Below are 17,194 nucleotides of genomic sequence, written 5' to 3' on the forward strand. Positions count from 1 at the left end.
ATTGCTATTAAATATGGGGAAATAGGGGTGCCTGGATGGCTCAGTTGGTTAAGCATCTGATTCTTCAGTTTTGTGCAGGTCATGATCTCAGAGTTATAAGATCAAGCCCCGCATTAGGCTCCACACCCAACGCAGAGTCTGCTTGAGATTCTCTCTCTCCCTCTCCCTCTGCCAGTCCTCTCTCTCTCTCTCTCCCACTAAGTAAATAAAATCCTTTAAAAAGTAAATATGGAAACTAAATTGGAGCAATATATATGACTTTGATGAAACACTAATTCAAAAAGACATAATTCATAAAGACAATTTAGTAATAGCAGTTCAGCTTTTAGTAAATATTGCATTATTAGAATTTTTTCCCTCTAAGAAATATGCTCTCTAAGGGGAAAAAAAGGTTGTCTTTTAAATACTAAGAGGGAAGTAGTGGGAAATTACTCTTTGTAAAAAATGTACCTTTTTGGAACAAATGTTTAAGAGTGAGAAAATACAAATTTAATTTCAGAACAAAAAATCGCAAGTAGAAGGATCGATTAAAGTGTTTTAATTATTTGAGTTGCTTCAGGCCATTAGAGATTTCTTTCAGTTCTATTTTTAAAAATCTTCATTGATGTTCTTTTAAATAACAACACTACCTTTGATTTAGGGAACATCCCTGAAACCCCAAAAGGAATAATATTTTCTTGAAGAAACTGAGCAAAGTATCAAAGTATGCCTGTTATCAAAGAATTCATCTCGGTGCTTTTTAGACAATCACACTAATCAGAATAGAGTTTTTTCTCCCTAATTTTTCTAAAAGCTAATTGCTCAAACATATATCCTAAAATTATATACTATTCACTTACTTGAGGGATATTACATATTATTTGATTACTGTTTGATAAGAGAAATAAAATTAATATTTTAAAATTAATTCATACTATTGTAAGAAATTCCAACAAGTGCTTTAGGAATCTCACAGGCAAGCCACTAGGGTGAGTCGTACACCATCTCTAAATCTGGATTAGGAAGATTTTTCACCTTGACCAACCTTTCCTTCTCTCTCTTGTTACCTTCCTTCCTCCTGTGAAGTAGGGCTCCTTTCACACAGGGTACAATGTTGAAAAAGACAAACAAGCGAAAAACAACATTTTGATCTAAATATGTCCATAAACAAATCCGGATATCTCTGAAGCTACATATAAATCGTCATAAAATACAAATAGCTCCATGGGACATCCGAAAGAGATAAAAAATTGCTCTACTGATAATTTAAAAAGTAGTAACTACTACGATAGCCAACAACTACTACGCTCGACGATCCAACTCCACCATGGCCATCACTAGAGGGACGAATCAATGAATTCATCTCGGTGCTTTTTAGACAATCACACTAATCAGAATAGAGTTTTTTCTCCCTAATTTTTCTAAAAGCTAATTGCTCAAACATATATCCTAAAATTATATACTAATTTTATGCTAATTATACTAATTATATACTAATTTTCTCAATGGCCATGAGACTCCCTATGTAGAACTCTCCTCGAATTTTGGTAGCTTAACCTGAGATGCAGGGCTTCATATGAGGTTCACAAGGACCCTGGCAGGGCTCAACATGTTAATGCTGGTCTCGAGCTTTTTGTCCCAGAACTGCGTGGGCTGCCTGCCCTTCCCTACTCCCCAGGGCCACAGTGCTCTGCATTTGCTCAGGCTTCTTTCCCCTGTCGGTGATACTCAGTTTGCTCTCTCCTCCCCCTCTATTTGTTTTACTGGACAGCTCCTTTCAACTCTTTTTTCAACAGTTTTATTGAGGTATAATTGATGTGCAAACAACTGAACATGTGTAATGTGTACAATTTGATGAGTTTGGACGTACGAAAACATCTGTGATACTCTCGTCACAATCTAGGTAATTGACATATGCAACATTTCCCGGAGTTTCCTTGAGCCCCTTAGGTGTTTATTTTTGTTTTGTGTTGTGATGAGAACACCTAACTGAGATCTATACTCTTCACAAACTTCAAAATGCACGATATTGTGCATGATACTCTACAGGCACAATGTGGTATGGCAGATCTCTAGAAGGTCTTCATCTTGCATCACTGAAATTTTAGATCCATTGAATAACAACTCCTATTTCCCCTATCTCGCAGCAGGCAACCACTATTGTGTTCTCTGCTTCTTCGGGTTTGACTATTTTAGAGATCTTAGATGAATGGAATCAAGTAGTCTTTGCCCTTCTATGACTGGCTTTTTTCACTTAGCATAATGTCCTCTAGGTTCATTCAAGTTGTTGTAACTGGCAGGAATTCCTTCTTTTTTTTTTTTTTTAACGCTCTGTTTTTACGCTTCAGTTGTCAATTCCTGAAGGAAACCATCTCGACCACTATCTTTTCTAATTCTCTCCCTCTCCCTTTGTTCATATTTCTGTAAACTAAACTTGAATCCCCAGAGGGCAAGGATAATACCTTACTGATTTTTGTAAGCCCCACTCCTAACAGAGTACTAGATACATGGTAGGCCTTAAATAAATGTTTGTCAAATTGCTTAACAACGTAAATTAGGAGCAGGTTGATGTTTTTACCAGCTCATTTTCTTAAGATAGGAATTAATATGATCTTAAAAGGACTGCTTTCAAAGAACTCTGTTTATTTCTACCCATGTGAGAAACAAGAGTCCTCTTGCTAAAATACACGATGTTCAGAAAAATTAAACAAGAAGATAGCATAGAAAAACACAGGGAGCCTGTTAGTTGGCTTTCACTTCCAATGCTGCCCTTGGCTAAGTCCTGTAAGTATGAGTAGGTGCCTTCCAAGAGTTTTTGCAGCATGCAGGTATACAGGTCGCCCGTTCAACCCGTCATCTGAACAACTGCAAAAAAATCCAGAGCAGGATGAAAACCGCACCCCAATATAAAGTTTTGATAATACTTGTATTTGAGAAAAGATATTTTAGTCACCTGGAGGAGTTAGCCCAGAATCAAATAGATGAAGAATTTCCATAAGCCACGATTCTTAAACAGAAAATGAGCTATTTAAGATATTTTCTTTTAAAACAAAAGCTGACCTATGAATTAAAACCCTTTTTTTCTCATAGATTTTTCCCCCTTATTTTTGTAGTTGGTTCTTTCACAATATTTTATAATAATCGGTATATTGTTATATTACAGAAGATAACAAAACCCACTATTCTTTTAAGTACTGTGTACCCAGGATTTAACAAACACTGTATCAGACCCACAGCTGAGTTGAAATTCTAAATCCAGTACTTGAAATAAAATAAGTACCTCTCTTCCCCAAATGCCCTGGCAATAAACTAGAACCGGTGGAATTGAATATTATAAATTCCTTCATAGAGTCGCATTCTTCTTAATCTTCTAAATTCTTCAGTAAACTCCATTGATTTATAGCTGAGAACTCATTCCAGGACTCGGAGTAATCTTCTTTCCTAGACATTTGGCAGGCTTGTCACAAAAGCCTTCATCATTCAAATTCCTCCTTTGAGACAACAATTATCCAGTTTTAAAAGCAGTATCATATGTTTAGAAAGTATATGAAGGTCTAATCTTGCCTGTTCGCATTCACCAGCTTTTCTTCTTTATAGCAGAAGACAATTGTTGCAAATCTTATAACACATTCTCTGTTTTGCTAGAAAATTTGGAATAAAAATCAACAAAGCTAATTCCTGTAAAGAATGGCTTCCAGGCTCCCGAGTTATGCCTCTTTTTTCTCCACTTGCTTTTATAATCACTATCCATTGACACCAGTACATTGATAATAGAACAATCCACTTGAATGGTGAAAGTGGATGGAATGAAATCAATGACAGGAGAGCAACCTTGTTCATTTTTCAGATACCCACCCATGACCACATCCTAAGAAAATCCCAAGGTTCTAGGTCTGGAGCCCTCTAGTGGTGGTGAGTGGTGGTTCTGGTCTTTAAAAAGCCACTTTCTGGGGGCGCCTGGGTGGCTCAGTGGGTTAAGCCGCTGCCTTCGGCTCAGGTCATGATCTCAGGGTCCTGGGATCGAATCCCGCATCTGGCTCTCTGCTCAGCAGGGAGCCTGCTTCCTTCTCTCTCTCTCTGCCTGCCTCTCAGTGTACTTGTAATTTCTCTCTGTCAAATAAATAAATAAAATCTTAAAAAAAAAAAAGCCACTTTCTGGTTTTCATCTTTTTTTCTTTTTAAGATTTTATTTATTTGTTTGATAGAGAGAGACACAGCGAGAGAGGAAACATAAGCAGGGGGAGCGGGAGAGGGAGAAGCAGGCTTCCCGCTGAAAAGGGAGCCTGATGGCAGGGCTTGATCCCAGGACCCTGGGATCATGACCTGAGCCAAAGGCAGATGTTTAACAACTGAGCAACCCAGGTACCCTTCTGGTTTTCATTTTCTTATCTACAGAATATATTCATTTGTATACTAATTCATTAAATAATTAACAATCACATGCTACAGGACAGAAACTGTGCTAGGCAATGGTGTTAAAACAGAGGTTCAAAAAAATTGCAGTGCACCAGGCCGACCTAGAAAGAAAGCAACAGTATGAAGCACTGTGCCATGTGCTACCTCAGTGCAGGAGGTACAGGAGTGCAAGGATTGTTGGCGAAGACGCCTCACGCACTGAGAGCACTGACAAGGGCTCTGCAGGAAAGCTGAGGCTGAGATGAGTCCTGAAGACAGAGGAAGCTTACTGAAGCCTCCAGATGTGCAAAGCATGGCATTTTTGAGATAGTAAGTGAGGATGACACTACAGGTTACAAGCAAAGGAAGGGCATAGAGGACGATGGGCAAAGAAACATCGAGGGCCAACTAAGAAGGGCCCAGAATGACACACAGAAGATGTAGAATCCAGATATAGAAGGAGAGAGAAGCTATTAGAATTTCAAGCCAAAGGATCACACAGTCTGAATTATCATTGGGAGATATTACTCCACTCGCAGAAGGTAGAGGCAATGAGACCCTCTCTGAGACAGCTACTAAAATACGGATACAAACAGACAAGGCCCAAACAAAGTCAATGGCAATGAGGAAAGAGAGGAGGAGATGGATTCGTGAGCTATCCAGATGTAGAAAGGACATGATTTAGGAGCTGTCTGGGAATGGACGATGAGGGGGAGAAAAAAAAATCTAGAATTATTTCTGGAGTATAGTTTGGGAACATGCTACTTTTGTAATGTGTAGGAGACCTATAAGTGAAGACAGCGAGCAGGCAGTGGGAATGTACGAGCCTGGAACACAGGAGGAATGTCAGGGTTGAAATAAAAAAACTGGAAATGTTTAATGCACGCAACATACAGATAGGAGAGGAGGGAACACTGTTAATGGAGACAAAAAAGGATGGCCCCAGAGGTAGAAGGAAAAAAACCACATCAATTCACTACACCAAGAGAACTAGGAGTTTCAAGGAGAGAGCAGGCACCCCTGTAAATTCCTATATAGCAGTGAAATCAAATGAAGAGTGATCAGACCCAGGGAATCTCACACCTCAGAGATTACTGGTCACCAAAGAGAGAAAAGTGCCATTAAGGTAGCCTGGACACAAATCAGAGTCTGATGGGCTGAAGGATTGGAAGAACCACAAGAAAAGGAATACATTTTCTAGAGGCTTGGGGTAAAGAAAAATATGAGCGAATTGGCTTGAAGTTCTTTACAGCTCTTTCCAGCAACAGCATTCTACAAAATTCTGCTAACGAACAGTTATATCAAGAAAATTGGTCATGCTTCTCCAGATATCTAAGATATCTAACTTGCTACCAGCCTGGACATTAGGAAACTGAGGAGAAGGAGCCAGGTGGGTTCAGATCAGGATTCATCTACTTGGAGACTTGGCTTTAGGGCGCTCATGTAGGCAGTGCAGTGGCTCCTGTCTACGTAAGAAAGAGGTGGATACGGTGTGCAGACAGCTACTAGCCTCCCTTACCTCGTTGTTTGTGTGGTAGTGGGAGGTGTAGGGAGTATAACCATTTTGTTTTATTTTTTTAATAATTTATTTAATTATTTGAGAGAGAATGAGATCAAGCGAGTGGGTGGAGAAACGAGTGGGTGGAGAGGGGGCGGGAAAGTGAATCTCAAGCAGACTCCATGACCAGCACAAAGCCCAACAGGGGGTTTGATCTCATAACCCTGAGATCACGATCTGAATTGAAACCAAGAGTCCAGTGCTTAACCGACTGAGCCACCCAGGCATCCCAGGTTATAACCATTTTAAACAGTAGAAAAGATCGAAATTAGCTACAGGGGGGAAAATAATCCATAGATAAATAAATACACAGGAAGAATGCGGTCTCTCCTAAAGGACAGTCATCATGCTGTTTACTCACAGGTGGTCCTGGGGGACCCGGTTTTCCTGGAGGACCTGTTTTTCCTCGTCTTCCCTGGAAACAAAAGAGAAACAGACCATAAATACTGTGATGCCTTTTTCTGCTTTTAGATGAGACAATATTAAACGGCAATTTTAAAGATAGCAAAAATTAAAAAATAATTTCAAACCCACCTGACCTTTAAACACCAATGAAATCTAAAACCCACAGGCCAAATTTTAATGACCAGCAGGAGAAAGATAGTGCCTGCAAGGAATGAACGTTAACTTAGAGGCAGTCCTTTAAATGCTGTCTACCTCGGTACTGTAGTCAAGTAACATAAAGCATCTGAAAGATGGTCTAAGATTGGCATTTTATCTGACGAGTCTATGGTTTTGGATGCAATAAAACCTGCATTTGTCATCTTAAATTGGTGTTTCTTGAAGAACGGTCTGAATAATTTCATAGGAGTAACCTGAGGGTAGGATTGGGTGTTACAAATGCACGATCTGAAGCTTCATCCTCGACTTACTGGTTTAGAATCTCTGGGCAAGGAATTCATGAATCTGCACTTTAAAACCATCTCAGGTCACTCTTATGCTCACTAGAGTGTGAAAAGCACTACCCGAAGCCATACCGTAATCCTGTGTATAGTATAAAGCACATCAACTAGCTCTTTTCATCCCTATGGATGGTAAAGCTATTTTTTAAGTAAACTAAAATAAATATCCCTTGCTGATCCATCTTCACTATGGCATTGAATGTTAACTTTCCCAAGCTGACCACTAGCTAAATTTCAATCGCAAGAGTTAGAAAAGTAAGATCGTGCTAACATCTCTAGGTGACTGTGTACCTAATATCATTTAAAGGGCAGTTAGTTATTTTTTATAAACTCCCTTTTTAAATTTCTCTCCTTTTCTAATAGAAGGATGTAAGCGTAGGTATTGAAAGCATATATTTTGAATGAGAAGCATTTCTGAGCGTGTTTTATTTTTATTTTTATTTTAGAGAAAGCATGGGAACTGGGGTGTGGGGGTGCAGAGGGAGGAGAGAGAATCCAAAGGTGGGGCCTGGAGTCTGATGCAGGTCTTGGTCGCAGGACCCTGAGATCATGACCTGAGCTGAAATCAAGAGTTAGATGCTTAACCAGTCGAGCCACCCAGGTACCCCTCCGTGCATGTTTTTAAAATATGGTCACTGTACTTCACTGTTACTAATTATTTTATTATCATATTGGTAGTATAGTAATACACATTAAGACTTGTTGCTACTGACAAAGTATTGCGTTAATCTTTCAACATTTTTGGGGGGGAGAACTGTAAACATAAACACAGAAAGGCCCATCTCATTCACTAATTTTCTTGCTCTGAAAGTGTCAGGCAAAGTCACTTCCTCTTTCTGGTTTTTTTCTAGGCTGGGAGTGAGGTAGGAAGTCCAATGTCAGTTAAAGGAGTGGAGTAAAACTGGGGAGATAAGTAAGCACATACCACACTATGATCGGATGGGAAATGCTTGCACTGTTGCTGAAGGTACATTAGGTGCACACCATCAACAATTCATACAAAAACAGCAGTTGTTTTTATAAACAATCCTAGCTCACATCCACGAACAAATTTTTAAAACCTTTATTAAAAACAGAAATATAATTAGTGGTCTTTTCATGTATTTCCTGTTGCAGAGATCTAAACCTGGGAGTTCCTTTGGGGAGCTGTAACTGGAATGAATATATAATTTAATAGTCTGTATACTTAATAAAGGTTATACCCGTGTACATCATTTTCTGGTCTTGTAGTTTACACATTCTGAAAATCAATATATTGGGTCTTTTAGTAAATGTAAGTCAATTAGACCCTGAGGACTAATCAATGATAAAAAGTTTACTTACAAAGTGGAAGCACTGTAATTTATTTAGTCACAAGAGCACAAAGAAACAAAATCAATGGCATCGAAGTGGGTGATAGGTTCTTTCTTTTAGGTTGAGGTAAGTTAAACCATGGGATCAACTTCTGTGGGCATTCTCCTTTCTTTAAAGGCGACGTGTGTATTGATCTGGGCAGGAAGTAGGGAAAATGAGGCTGACTATTGATCAACTTTTCTCACAGAGTGAATGGTTAAGGCAAACTAAATGTCCGATATTGTAACATACCCTTGTCGTATTTTAGGAGGTGGAAGTACAAACATTCACAATTCAGTACGGTGGGGGCAAGCATCCAAATTCTTGCTTATCACTGGTGATTTAAGCGATCACTTAAGTCAACCTTGCAACCGTTGGAGTGCACCGATGTGTATGCTGGAGGAGCGCTGGGGAATGCTGCCTTTGTTCACGTGTCCTTGCTAAGGGTGGATACGCAGGTAAAGTATTTCTTAAGGCCGTTAATTTACTGGAACATACTGTGTGCCGCAGATAACTTCAGATGGCATGTATTTCAGTTTAAATGTGGTTTGGAGGCTTGAGTTCCTAGTTACTCCCTAATCCTGATTGGAATTCTTTTTAATGATTTTCTTTACAAAGAGACACAGTATACATCTATTTATTTATTTATTTATTTATTTTTTGGCCATACAGCCCAAAATTTCAGACTTAGGAATTTAGCTTAAGTCTTAAGTTTCAGTGATCTAGGAAGGGGGCTCCGACAGGACAAGGCAGGAGGGTAAACGGATGAGAAACAGGCTGGAAGCTCCAGAGGATGGTGTCTGGGAGTGGTCCGGAACTACTGGAGTGACAGAAATTCTGGGCCTACTCCCGGGTATCATCTTTCTTCTCTCCAAGGAGCCCCAGGAATTCAATCCTTTTTCTTCTTTCCTGCCATTCAAGTCCTCCTCCAGCTGCACTGAACAGTCTCCCCTTCTCCTGTTCCTCCAAAAGATCGTTTGCTTTTCCATGTCAAAGCATTCAGGAAAGGCAAAAGCCTCCCCTAAGAGATAATGTAGATTTTTGGTAGAGTGAATTTTATCACTCAAGCCAGGACAGTTCAACTCATATTTTATATTAATTAATGTTACTTGTTACTTATACATGTATCACTAATAACATATGCCAAGACAGCAGGCCTAAGCCACAACTCTCTTCCTAGGACTAAAATCAGATTCCTTCAGTTTTTCTGAGGAAAGTGTATTCCATGAATCTCTGTTCTTTTCTTTACAGGGCTCTAGGGAACTGTGTGGGGACGCCGGGGCCGGGGCGAGGGCTGTTGCTGGTGGAGGCGAAGTGATGCGAGACATAGCTGTCTCACGTTTGTTCCCACGTCTGCCTCCTTCTATTTCAGTGTCTTCCCTGCAATGCTTGCTCAAGACCCACTGTAAAGTGAGACAAAAAGTAGGGACTTGGATGAGTGTGGGGATGAAAATCCTGGCAGACAAAGATAAATGCTGAGCTGGGGTGACCTTCCTGGTTAGGATGCCTGCTCCCAGGTGGCCATTTGTTCATAAGCAATTGTGATAAATTGGAGCCTGGCTGATGGGACCTACTGTTCCAGCATAATCACAATTTGGCTAATCCACCCCTTTTCTGAAAATGGGAGTATGAAGCATAGAACAGATTCACCATACGAGGTTGCCCTGGAAACCTCAAAGTGCCCAACATGTAAATTTCCTGTTTGGAAGTAGTGTAAAGATTAATAGACAGCAGTTTAGATATTTGTCTAATGATTTAAGCCCAGCGGTGCTCAGACCTGATTGTGTGTTAGCATCATCAGGAGGGCTAGTTAAAACAGATCAGTGTATGTAGAGGAAAAGGGAACCCTTGTGCACGGTTGGTGGAAAGGCAAACTGGTGCAGCCAGTTTGGAGGTTGGAGGTTCCTCCAAAAAGTAAAAATAGAACTACCATACTGATTCTACTCTATTTGCTAAGGAAAAAGAAAACACTAATTTGGAGAGATATATGCACCCCTATATTTCTTGTAGCATTACTCACAATAGCCAAGATATGGAAGCAACCTAAGTGTCCGTCAGTAGATGAACAAAGAAGATATTACACACACACACACACACACACACACACACTGAACTATTGCTCCACCATAAAAAAAGAATGAAATCTTGCCATGTGTCATAACACGGACAGACCGAGAGGTTATTATGCTAAATGACATAAGTCAGATCAGACAGAGAAAGACAGATACCACAAGATTTCACTTATATGTGGAATCTAAGAAAAAACAAAACAAATGAACAAACAAAACAAAATAAAACAGGAAACCTACTCTGAAATACAGAGAACAAACTGGTGGTTGCAAACAGCGAGGAGGGTGTGGGAGAATGGCTGAAATGAGTGAAGGGGATTAAGAGGTACAAAATTCCACAGGGATGTAAAGTACAGTGAAGAGAAGAAAGTTGATAATACTGGAATAATTTTGTATGGTAACAGATGGTAAGTAGACTAATTGTGGTGATTATTTCATAATAGATATAAATGTTGAATCACTGTTGCATATTTGAAACTACTATAATATTGTATATCAACTATACTTAAAAAAAACAAAAACCAACAGATTTGACTCCCCAGTTGAGAGTTTCTGATTCACGAAGCCTTGGGGCGGGGCCTGCGAATTTACATTTTTTTTTTAAGATTTTATTTATTTATTTGACAGACAGAGATCACAAATAGGCAGAGAAGCAGAAAGAGAGGGGCGGGGGAAGCGGGCTCCCTGCTGAGCAGAGAGCCCAATGCGGGCTTTGATCCCAGGACCCTGAGATCATGACCTGAGCCCAAAGGCAGAGGCTTTAACCCACTGAGCCACCCAGGCATCCCAAGAATTTACATTTTTAATAGGTTCTCAGTAATACTGAAGCTGCTGACCTAAAGACCATACTTTGAGAATCCCTACTCTCAGCCTCAAGCTTTTACTCATATTTCAAGTTAGGCAATCATGTAGAACTGCTAATATCCTGTAAATCTTGTAGCTTAGAATAAAAAAGCCCAATTGGTTTTGTGATTATGTGAGTTTATGTGAATAAAAAGCCCACTGTCAAGTTTAAGAGCACCTGGAATGGAGTGCTGCCTTTTTCTTTTATGGAAATTTTTCGTGTCAAAATTTCATTGCTGTAAAATTGATATTCATACCTCACAAAACATCTGCTAAGTACTAAAAAAAAGATCATATGTAAATTCCTACCATATACACCCATTAGGATGGCCTTCTTTAAAAAAAACAGAAAATAAGTGTTGGCAAGGATGTGGAAAAATTGGAATACTTATTCACTCTTGGTGAGACTGTAAAATATTGCAACTGCTATGGAAAACACTATGCAGATTCTTAAATCTTAAATTCTTAAAACCTTAATTGTTTAAGTAGGACTACCATGTGATCTAGAAATCCCACATCTGGGTGTATATCTAAAAAACTGAAAGCAGGCTTTTGAATTTGTATATCCATGTTCACAGCAGCACCAGCCAGAATAGCCATGAGGAGGAACAAATTCAAATGTCTACTAACAGATGAATGGGTAAACAAAATGCAGTATATACATACAATGGGATATTAGTTAGTCTTAAAAAGGAAGGAAATTCTGATACAGGCTACAAGGTGGATGAACCTTGATGACATCCTGCTAATTGAAACAAACAGTGAAATAAGTCACCAAACAAAAATACTGTATGATCACTGTATGCATCCCTTAGATGAGGTACTAGAGTAGTCAAATTTATAGAAACAGAAAGTACAATTGTAGTTACCTGGGGGGTGAGGGAAGGGGTTAGAGGGGAGTTGTTTAATGGAGATAGAGTTTTAGTTTTGCAAGATGAGAGAGTTCTGGAGATCTTTTTCACAACAATGTGAACGTACTTAACACTACTGAACTTTACACTTGAAAATGGTTAAAATGGCACGATTTATATAATGTGTATTTTTCCACAATTAAAAATGATACTCATGACACGACATGTAATACATGGTCATAATAACATTAGTTCCTTCTCATCCTGCTCTTCTGCCATCCTCTGCCCAACTGTCCACATTTTTAAATTTAGAAATGTTTGATAACATATCAAGAAAACAGATAATATGGATTGTGTATGAATTAAAAAGTATAGCCAACTCTTAACTATGTATATAGAAATATGGAAATTTTTTCATCTAAAATAATAATTGAGGAGCCCATGAAGCATAGAAATATGAGAACTAAATTATGGGGCATTCATACAATGGGATACAATACAGCAAAAAAAAAAAAACCCTGAATGGACTATACTATATGTAACAATACCAGTGACTCTTGCAAACATAGTGTTCATCAGTTTATAAAAGGAATAAACTCAGGCAAAGATAATCCATGCTGTTAGAAGTTATGACAGGCTACCGCAGTGGGAGCGGGGAGTGGAGGAAAGCAACCGGGGGATGTTACAGTGTGGGTGATGCTGATGTGTTGTGTGCCAGTGACATGGCTGGGGTCGATATTTGAAAGATCACCAAGCTATATATCCTTATGATACATACATTTTTTCTGAATGTATATTACAATAATTTGAATGTATATGACAATTAAAAAAAATGAAACCAGGAGATTTCAACAATAGAATGATTTTATTTGAATTATCTAATGACTACAGCCATCTGCATTTGCTGTGTGGAAGGCTGCAGAGGGTCACTATTGTCAGGAAGATTAAAAAAAAAAACAAAAACAAAAACAAAAAAGACAGGGCTACTTAAATAAATGACATCTACAAATTTTCAACCGTTAAAAATAACCATCCTTCCAGGATGACTTGCAGTATGAGAGCACATGTATCTTAAATTAGTCACTTGATTTATAAACACTTGGCCCCGCAGGAGCATTAAGAAGAGAAAGAATGCAAATAATGGGCTACTGGTACTTAGCTGACAGATGGTTTTTGCTGCTGATGAGGATGATGACGATGAAGACAAGGTTAAAGCAGGAACTGGACTTCAATAAGGGGTGGTACACAGACTGCGAGCCCACAGAGGAGACACATGGGAAAGCAGGCTCTCTCAATTGTCAGATCTTGCCAATACAGCTGGCTCCTCTCAAATAGTTCCCTGTTCCCGTGTGTGTATTTCGCACACTCTTAGGCATCAGCTCAGCCTGAACAAGGTATCAAGGAAATGTCATGGAAGAGGAGACAGGGCCTTGACTGGCACCCACAACTGTGAATGAGGTGTTAATTACACAGGAAAACATTGCAGACTCTTTGGGGAAGTTTCGTTGTCTCTTTTTACATTGTGAGCGGAAATAAGATTTATGACTGATATAAAAAGTTACCACATTTTGAAATCAATGATATGTGAAAAAAAATAGGAAAGGAATACTGATGTAAGCAATGCATAATATCCTAGATGCATTTTACTTCTTAACAGATATTTAAAAATACATCTATGATAGCAACAGCTCTAGTCATGAAGTTCTCATTATTTCAGGGATCAGACAAGTGGCTCTTGTAAGGACATGGGAAAATGTAATTCAGCAGGGACACATAGGTTTAGAGCTGTGGAAAGATGAATGCATAGTGTAATGCCATTCTCAATATTGCCTTCCTCTTTTAGGGTGGGATCTCAAAATTTCTAAATCATTGCACAATTTCCCTGTCTTTCTGTCCCTTTCCTTGCTTTTCCTTGTACAGACTTTGAGTAACTACAGTGGCTTTTCAAAACTAGTTGGAAATATGACAATATTATCTAAACCTCCTCAGCTACAACTGAACAAGCGATAATCTGAATAAATGATAACACTTCATCAAAGCATTGGACTGAGCCAAATGGTCTAGTCTGTGGTCTGTAATGTCTGGAGTCACTGTTCAGTATTCCTATTATTATGTTGTTACTAATCTGGTCATGAAGATAAGTAATTCCAGGTCTCACCTCTTAACCCTCTTCTTATTGGATGTATCAACAATCAACTTTTCCCTCTGTGCCCTGAGCAACCCATGGTGTACCACAAATACGTAAGAAAAGTCTATGACTAATAATTACTAAAATGGTTACCATTCATCAAGTGCTTGCCATAGTCTAGGCATAGAGTACTAAGCAATGACTTAACATTATTTTGCTTAGTCTTTTTAAAACTACTGTGCATGGGTGGCACTGTTCCCCCTTTACAGAGAAAGGTTGAACAGCTAGCTCCAAATCACACTGGGGGGGCCAAATTTTAAGCCCAAGTACGTTTGAGATCTTAAAACCTATAATCCTCAGGATTAAGGTTTCCTTGGTGGGTATCCTGATCATTCACAATTTAAGTTACTTTGCTGTTGTGATTGTTGAGGTTCTCTTATTTTCTCAAAACCAAGGCAGATTTTTAAATGTCCCAGGTGCTTTTCACTTCGTCCTTTGGAATTTGGGTCTCCTGAGGTCTCACCTGCTCTCCTGGCTTCTCTTTGCTCTTGCCCCAGAATCTACCCTGACTTCTGCAGACCTTCCAACATGCCAACCACAACCTTCCGTTAGGATTTGTCTGGACTCCTGACTGAATTACCAAACCACCAAACTCGCTCAGTCCCGATTTCTGGCTCTGTTTTCTACGCCTGCCATTGTCAATCTCTGCCAAGGCACTCGACTCATCTCGGTATCATGGGTGGGGCAGAAGTAGGATGTGGCTAAACAATTTCCTGAACACGCTGTGAATATATTTTCACATCTTCGTGCCACATTAAGGGGGTGGATGCTGGAAGTGCACTATGAAAAGTTCTTTTCCTCCATAACTGGAAATTCACAGCAGGCATGCTCGCAGACTAGAAAAGGGGAATCGGGCTGTGTACACTACCTTCCTTGTCTGAGGGCAATGCCACTGGTCTTCTACATCTCTAAGCACTTTCAGAATGCCTTGTGAAAGCTAAAATTTATCTTTCGCCTTTGTTAAGGGAACTGTTATATTTCTAATTTAGGGCAGGTAAAATCAACATGTAGATGGAAAAATCATGCAGAAACACTGTTGTGTCTACTTTCACAGAAACGTGAAAATGAAAATAATGGGGTCAGAGAGGTCAGACTCTGAACACACTTAGCTCTACCTACCAGCCCGGGAACAAAGAAATCATTAATGACATTTTATATCTTGATTTCACTTAATGTAAAGTATTAGATGGTATAATTTCAGCATTTTTGAGTTGCCTACTTTAAAAGATGAAATGTACCCTCAAGGGCGGTCTTTTAGAACTGCATTTTCAATGTGCAGAATTGATTAACCACCGTCAAATAAATTCATAGGAATACATTTTGCAGCTATCCAATAATTGCCTGGTGATGGAAGAGCATTCCAGAGGATCCATAAGATGAACTATACTGGTCACCTGATTTCAAAAGAGAATTTTCAGGGCACAATTCTCAATTCACCAGTTTGAATTTGCTAGGTCAAATTGCACTTGGATGTTTAAATGCTGACTTCAGAATCAAACCCTAACAAAAAGATGGGTGAATTTGTTTAAGGAAAATGTACTGTGTTTTCCATACTATGCAAGGGAAAAATACAGTAAAATGCCTAAGACCTGGATCTTGCCTTCAGACTAGAAGAGGAGGGACAGTTATTCATAACAACTATTTGGATAGACTTGTTCATTTTGTGTTGAGTAAGCCAAGGAGTTTGGGGCCGGCTTGGAATAATTCTCACCCATCTTCTCTTTAGGGAAAGGGAGAGGGAAGGTCACCAGCATGGAAATGAAATGGAGGGAGGAAGCCACCTGTACATCCTCAGCAAAAAGATGTGGCACCAAACCCTAAAGAGGGAGAGCTCTTCCTGGATGCTTCTGCACTGACACAGATGTGTGTATCCTCTTTGGTCCTTTTCTCCTCTGATACTTATAACCAACATTTCGGTCAAGTGTGCTCAGACGGCATTTCCCAGCCCAACACTCCTCCCCCCCCCCCCAATTATTGATTGATCCAAGTATTGGGGAATGAACTGATGACCTTCAAACACTGAACACTTGAGGACATGCCATTATGCCAATACTGGGTGTATTTTTTCTTGACTTGAATACTACTTAACATTTCTTCAAACTTCACATCCAATGCCACTTGAATCTATGACTGAGTAGAAGTAGTATGGAGTCTAGCCTCATCAACCTGTCTCTCCAGACAGTCTCTCCCTCCTTCAGCTCCAACCTTTTCCCAGCATAAGGTTAGGATTTCCTGGGAAAGCCAATGTCCCACTTGGTCCTTGCAGCTCTGGTGGTGGGTCACTTGCTAGATTCTTTTTATGTTCTCCTTTGATTTTTCCATCCCCTTTAGGGAACTATCCTACAGGCAGAAATCCCAGCTACATCTTGTTCCTAGCATCCTGCCTTCATGTAGTACATACATATATACGTATGGATTTTTACATAAAACCTGCCCAACTCAGCTTTATCAACCTTGTATAACTTTCCATTAACACTTTTTAACTCTTCATTTGTTCATTTCTCACTCTTCGCTGTGTCTTTGTAGGATATTTCCCCCACTCTCAGGCAGCATATTCCCAGATTCATTCATTCATTTATTCATCCATCCATCCATCCATCCATCCATCCATCTATCCCTCTATCCATTCATTCAACAAACATTTACTGAGCCCCTAATATAGCCAGATCATTCAGGAAATATCTTCAGTCTTGCCCTTTTATTGGTAAACAATAATAGTAATAGATAACCTATGGTCCTTATTCTGTGCCAAATACCATCCTAGGCAATTTACATCTTTTTATTCACTGAGTCTTCAAAATATCCTTGTGTCATCTCTGCCATACGGGATGAGGCAACTAAGTGACAAGCAACCTGCCTAAGATCACTTGCTTAGTAGGTAGCAAAGCTGCAGGCAACTTGTCTGTATCATCTCTGATCATGCTATACTTATGGCACATCTGATAACTAAACAAATAAAGATAAGAATTTCGGATAGCAATAAGAATTATTTAAAAAAAAAAAGGGGGGGGGGGTGAAGAATATAAAGTTATATAGCGAGGTATGCAGTTTTAGATAGAAAAATCAGACCCTTGAAC

The 17,194-nt window shown here is 39.3% G+C and overlaps 1 protein-coding gene across 1 annotated transcript in view; it reads right to left on the reverse strand.

Moving 5' to 3' along the window:
- COL19A1 (collagen type XIX alpha 1 chain) overlaps positions 1–17,194 on the reverse strand; it is a 327,913-nt gene that overhangs the window by 104,215 nt on the left and 206,504 nt on the right. The window contains exon 16 of the mRNA XM_045069374.1: positions 6,294–6,347. Within this exon, the coding sequence (XP_044925309.1) occupies positions 6,294–6,347 (54 nt within the window). The remainder of the gene's footprint in view (positions 1–6,293; positions 6,348–17,194) is intronic.

The sequence above is a fragment of the Mustela putorius genome, unplaced genomic scaffold (assembly GCF_011764305.1).
Source record: "Mustela putorius furo isolate JIRA1106 unplaced genomic scaffold, ASM1176430v1.1 tig00003927_pilon_pilon_pilon, whole genome shotgun sequence".
NCBI classification, from domain to species: domain Eukaryota; kingdom Metazoa; phylum Chordata; class Mammalia; order Carnivora; family Mustelidae; genus Mustela; species Mustela putorius.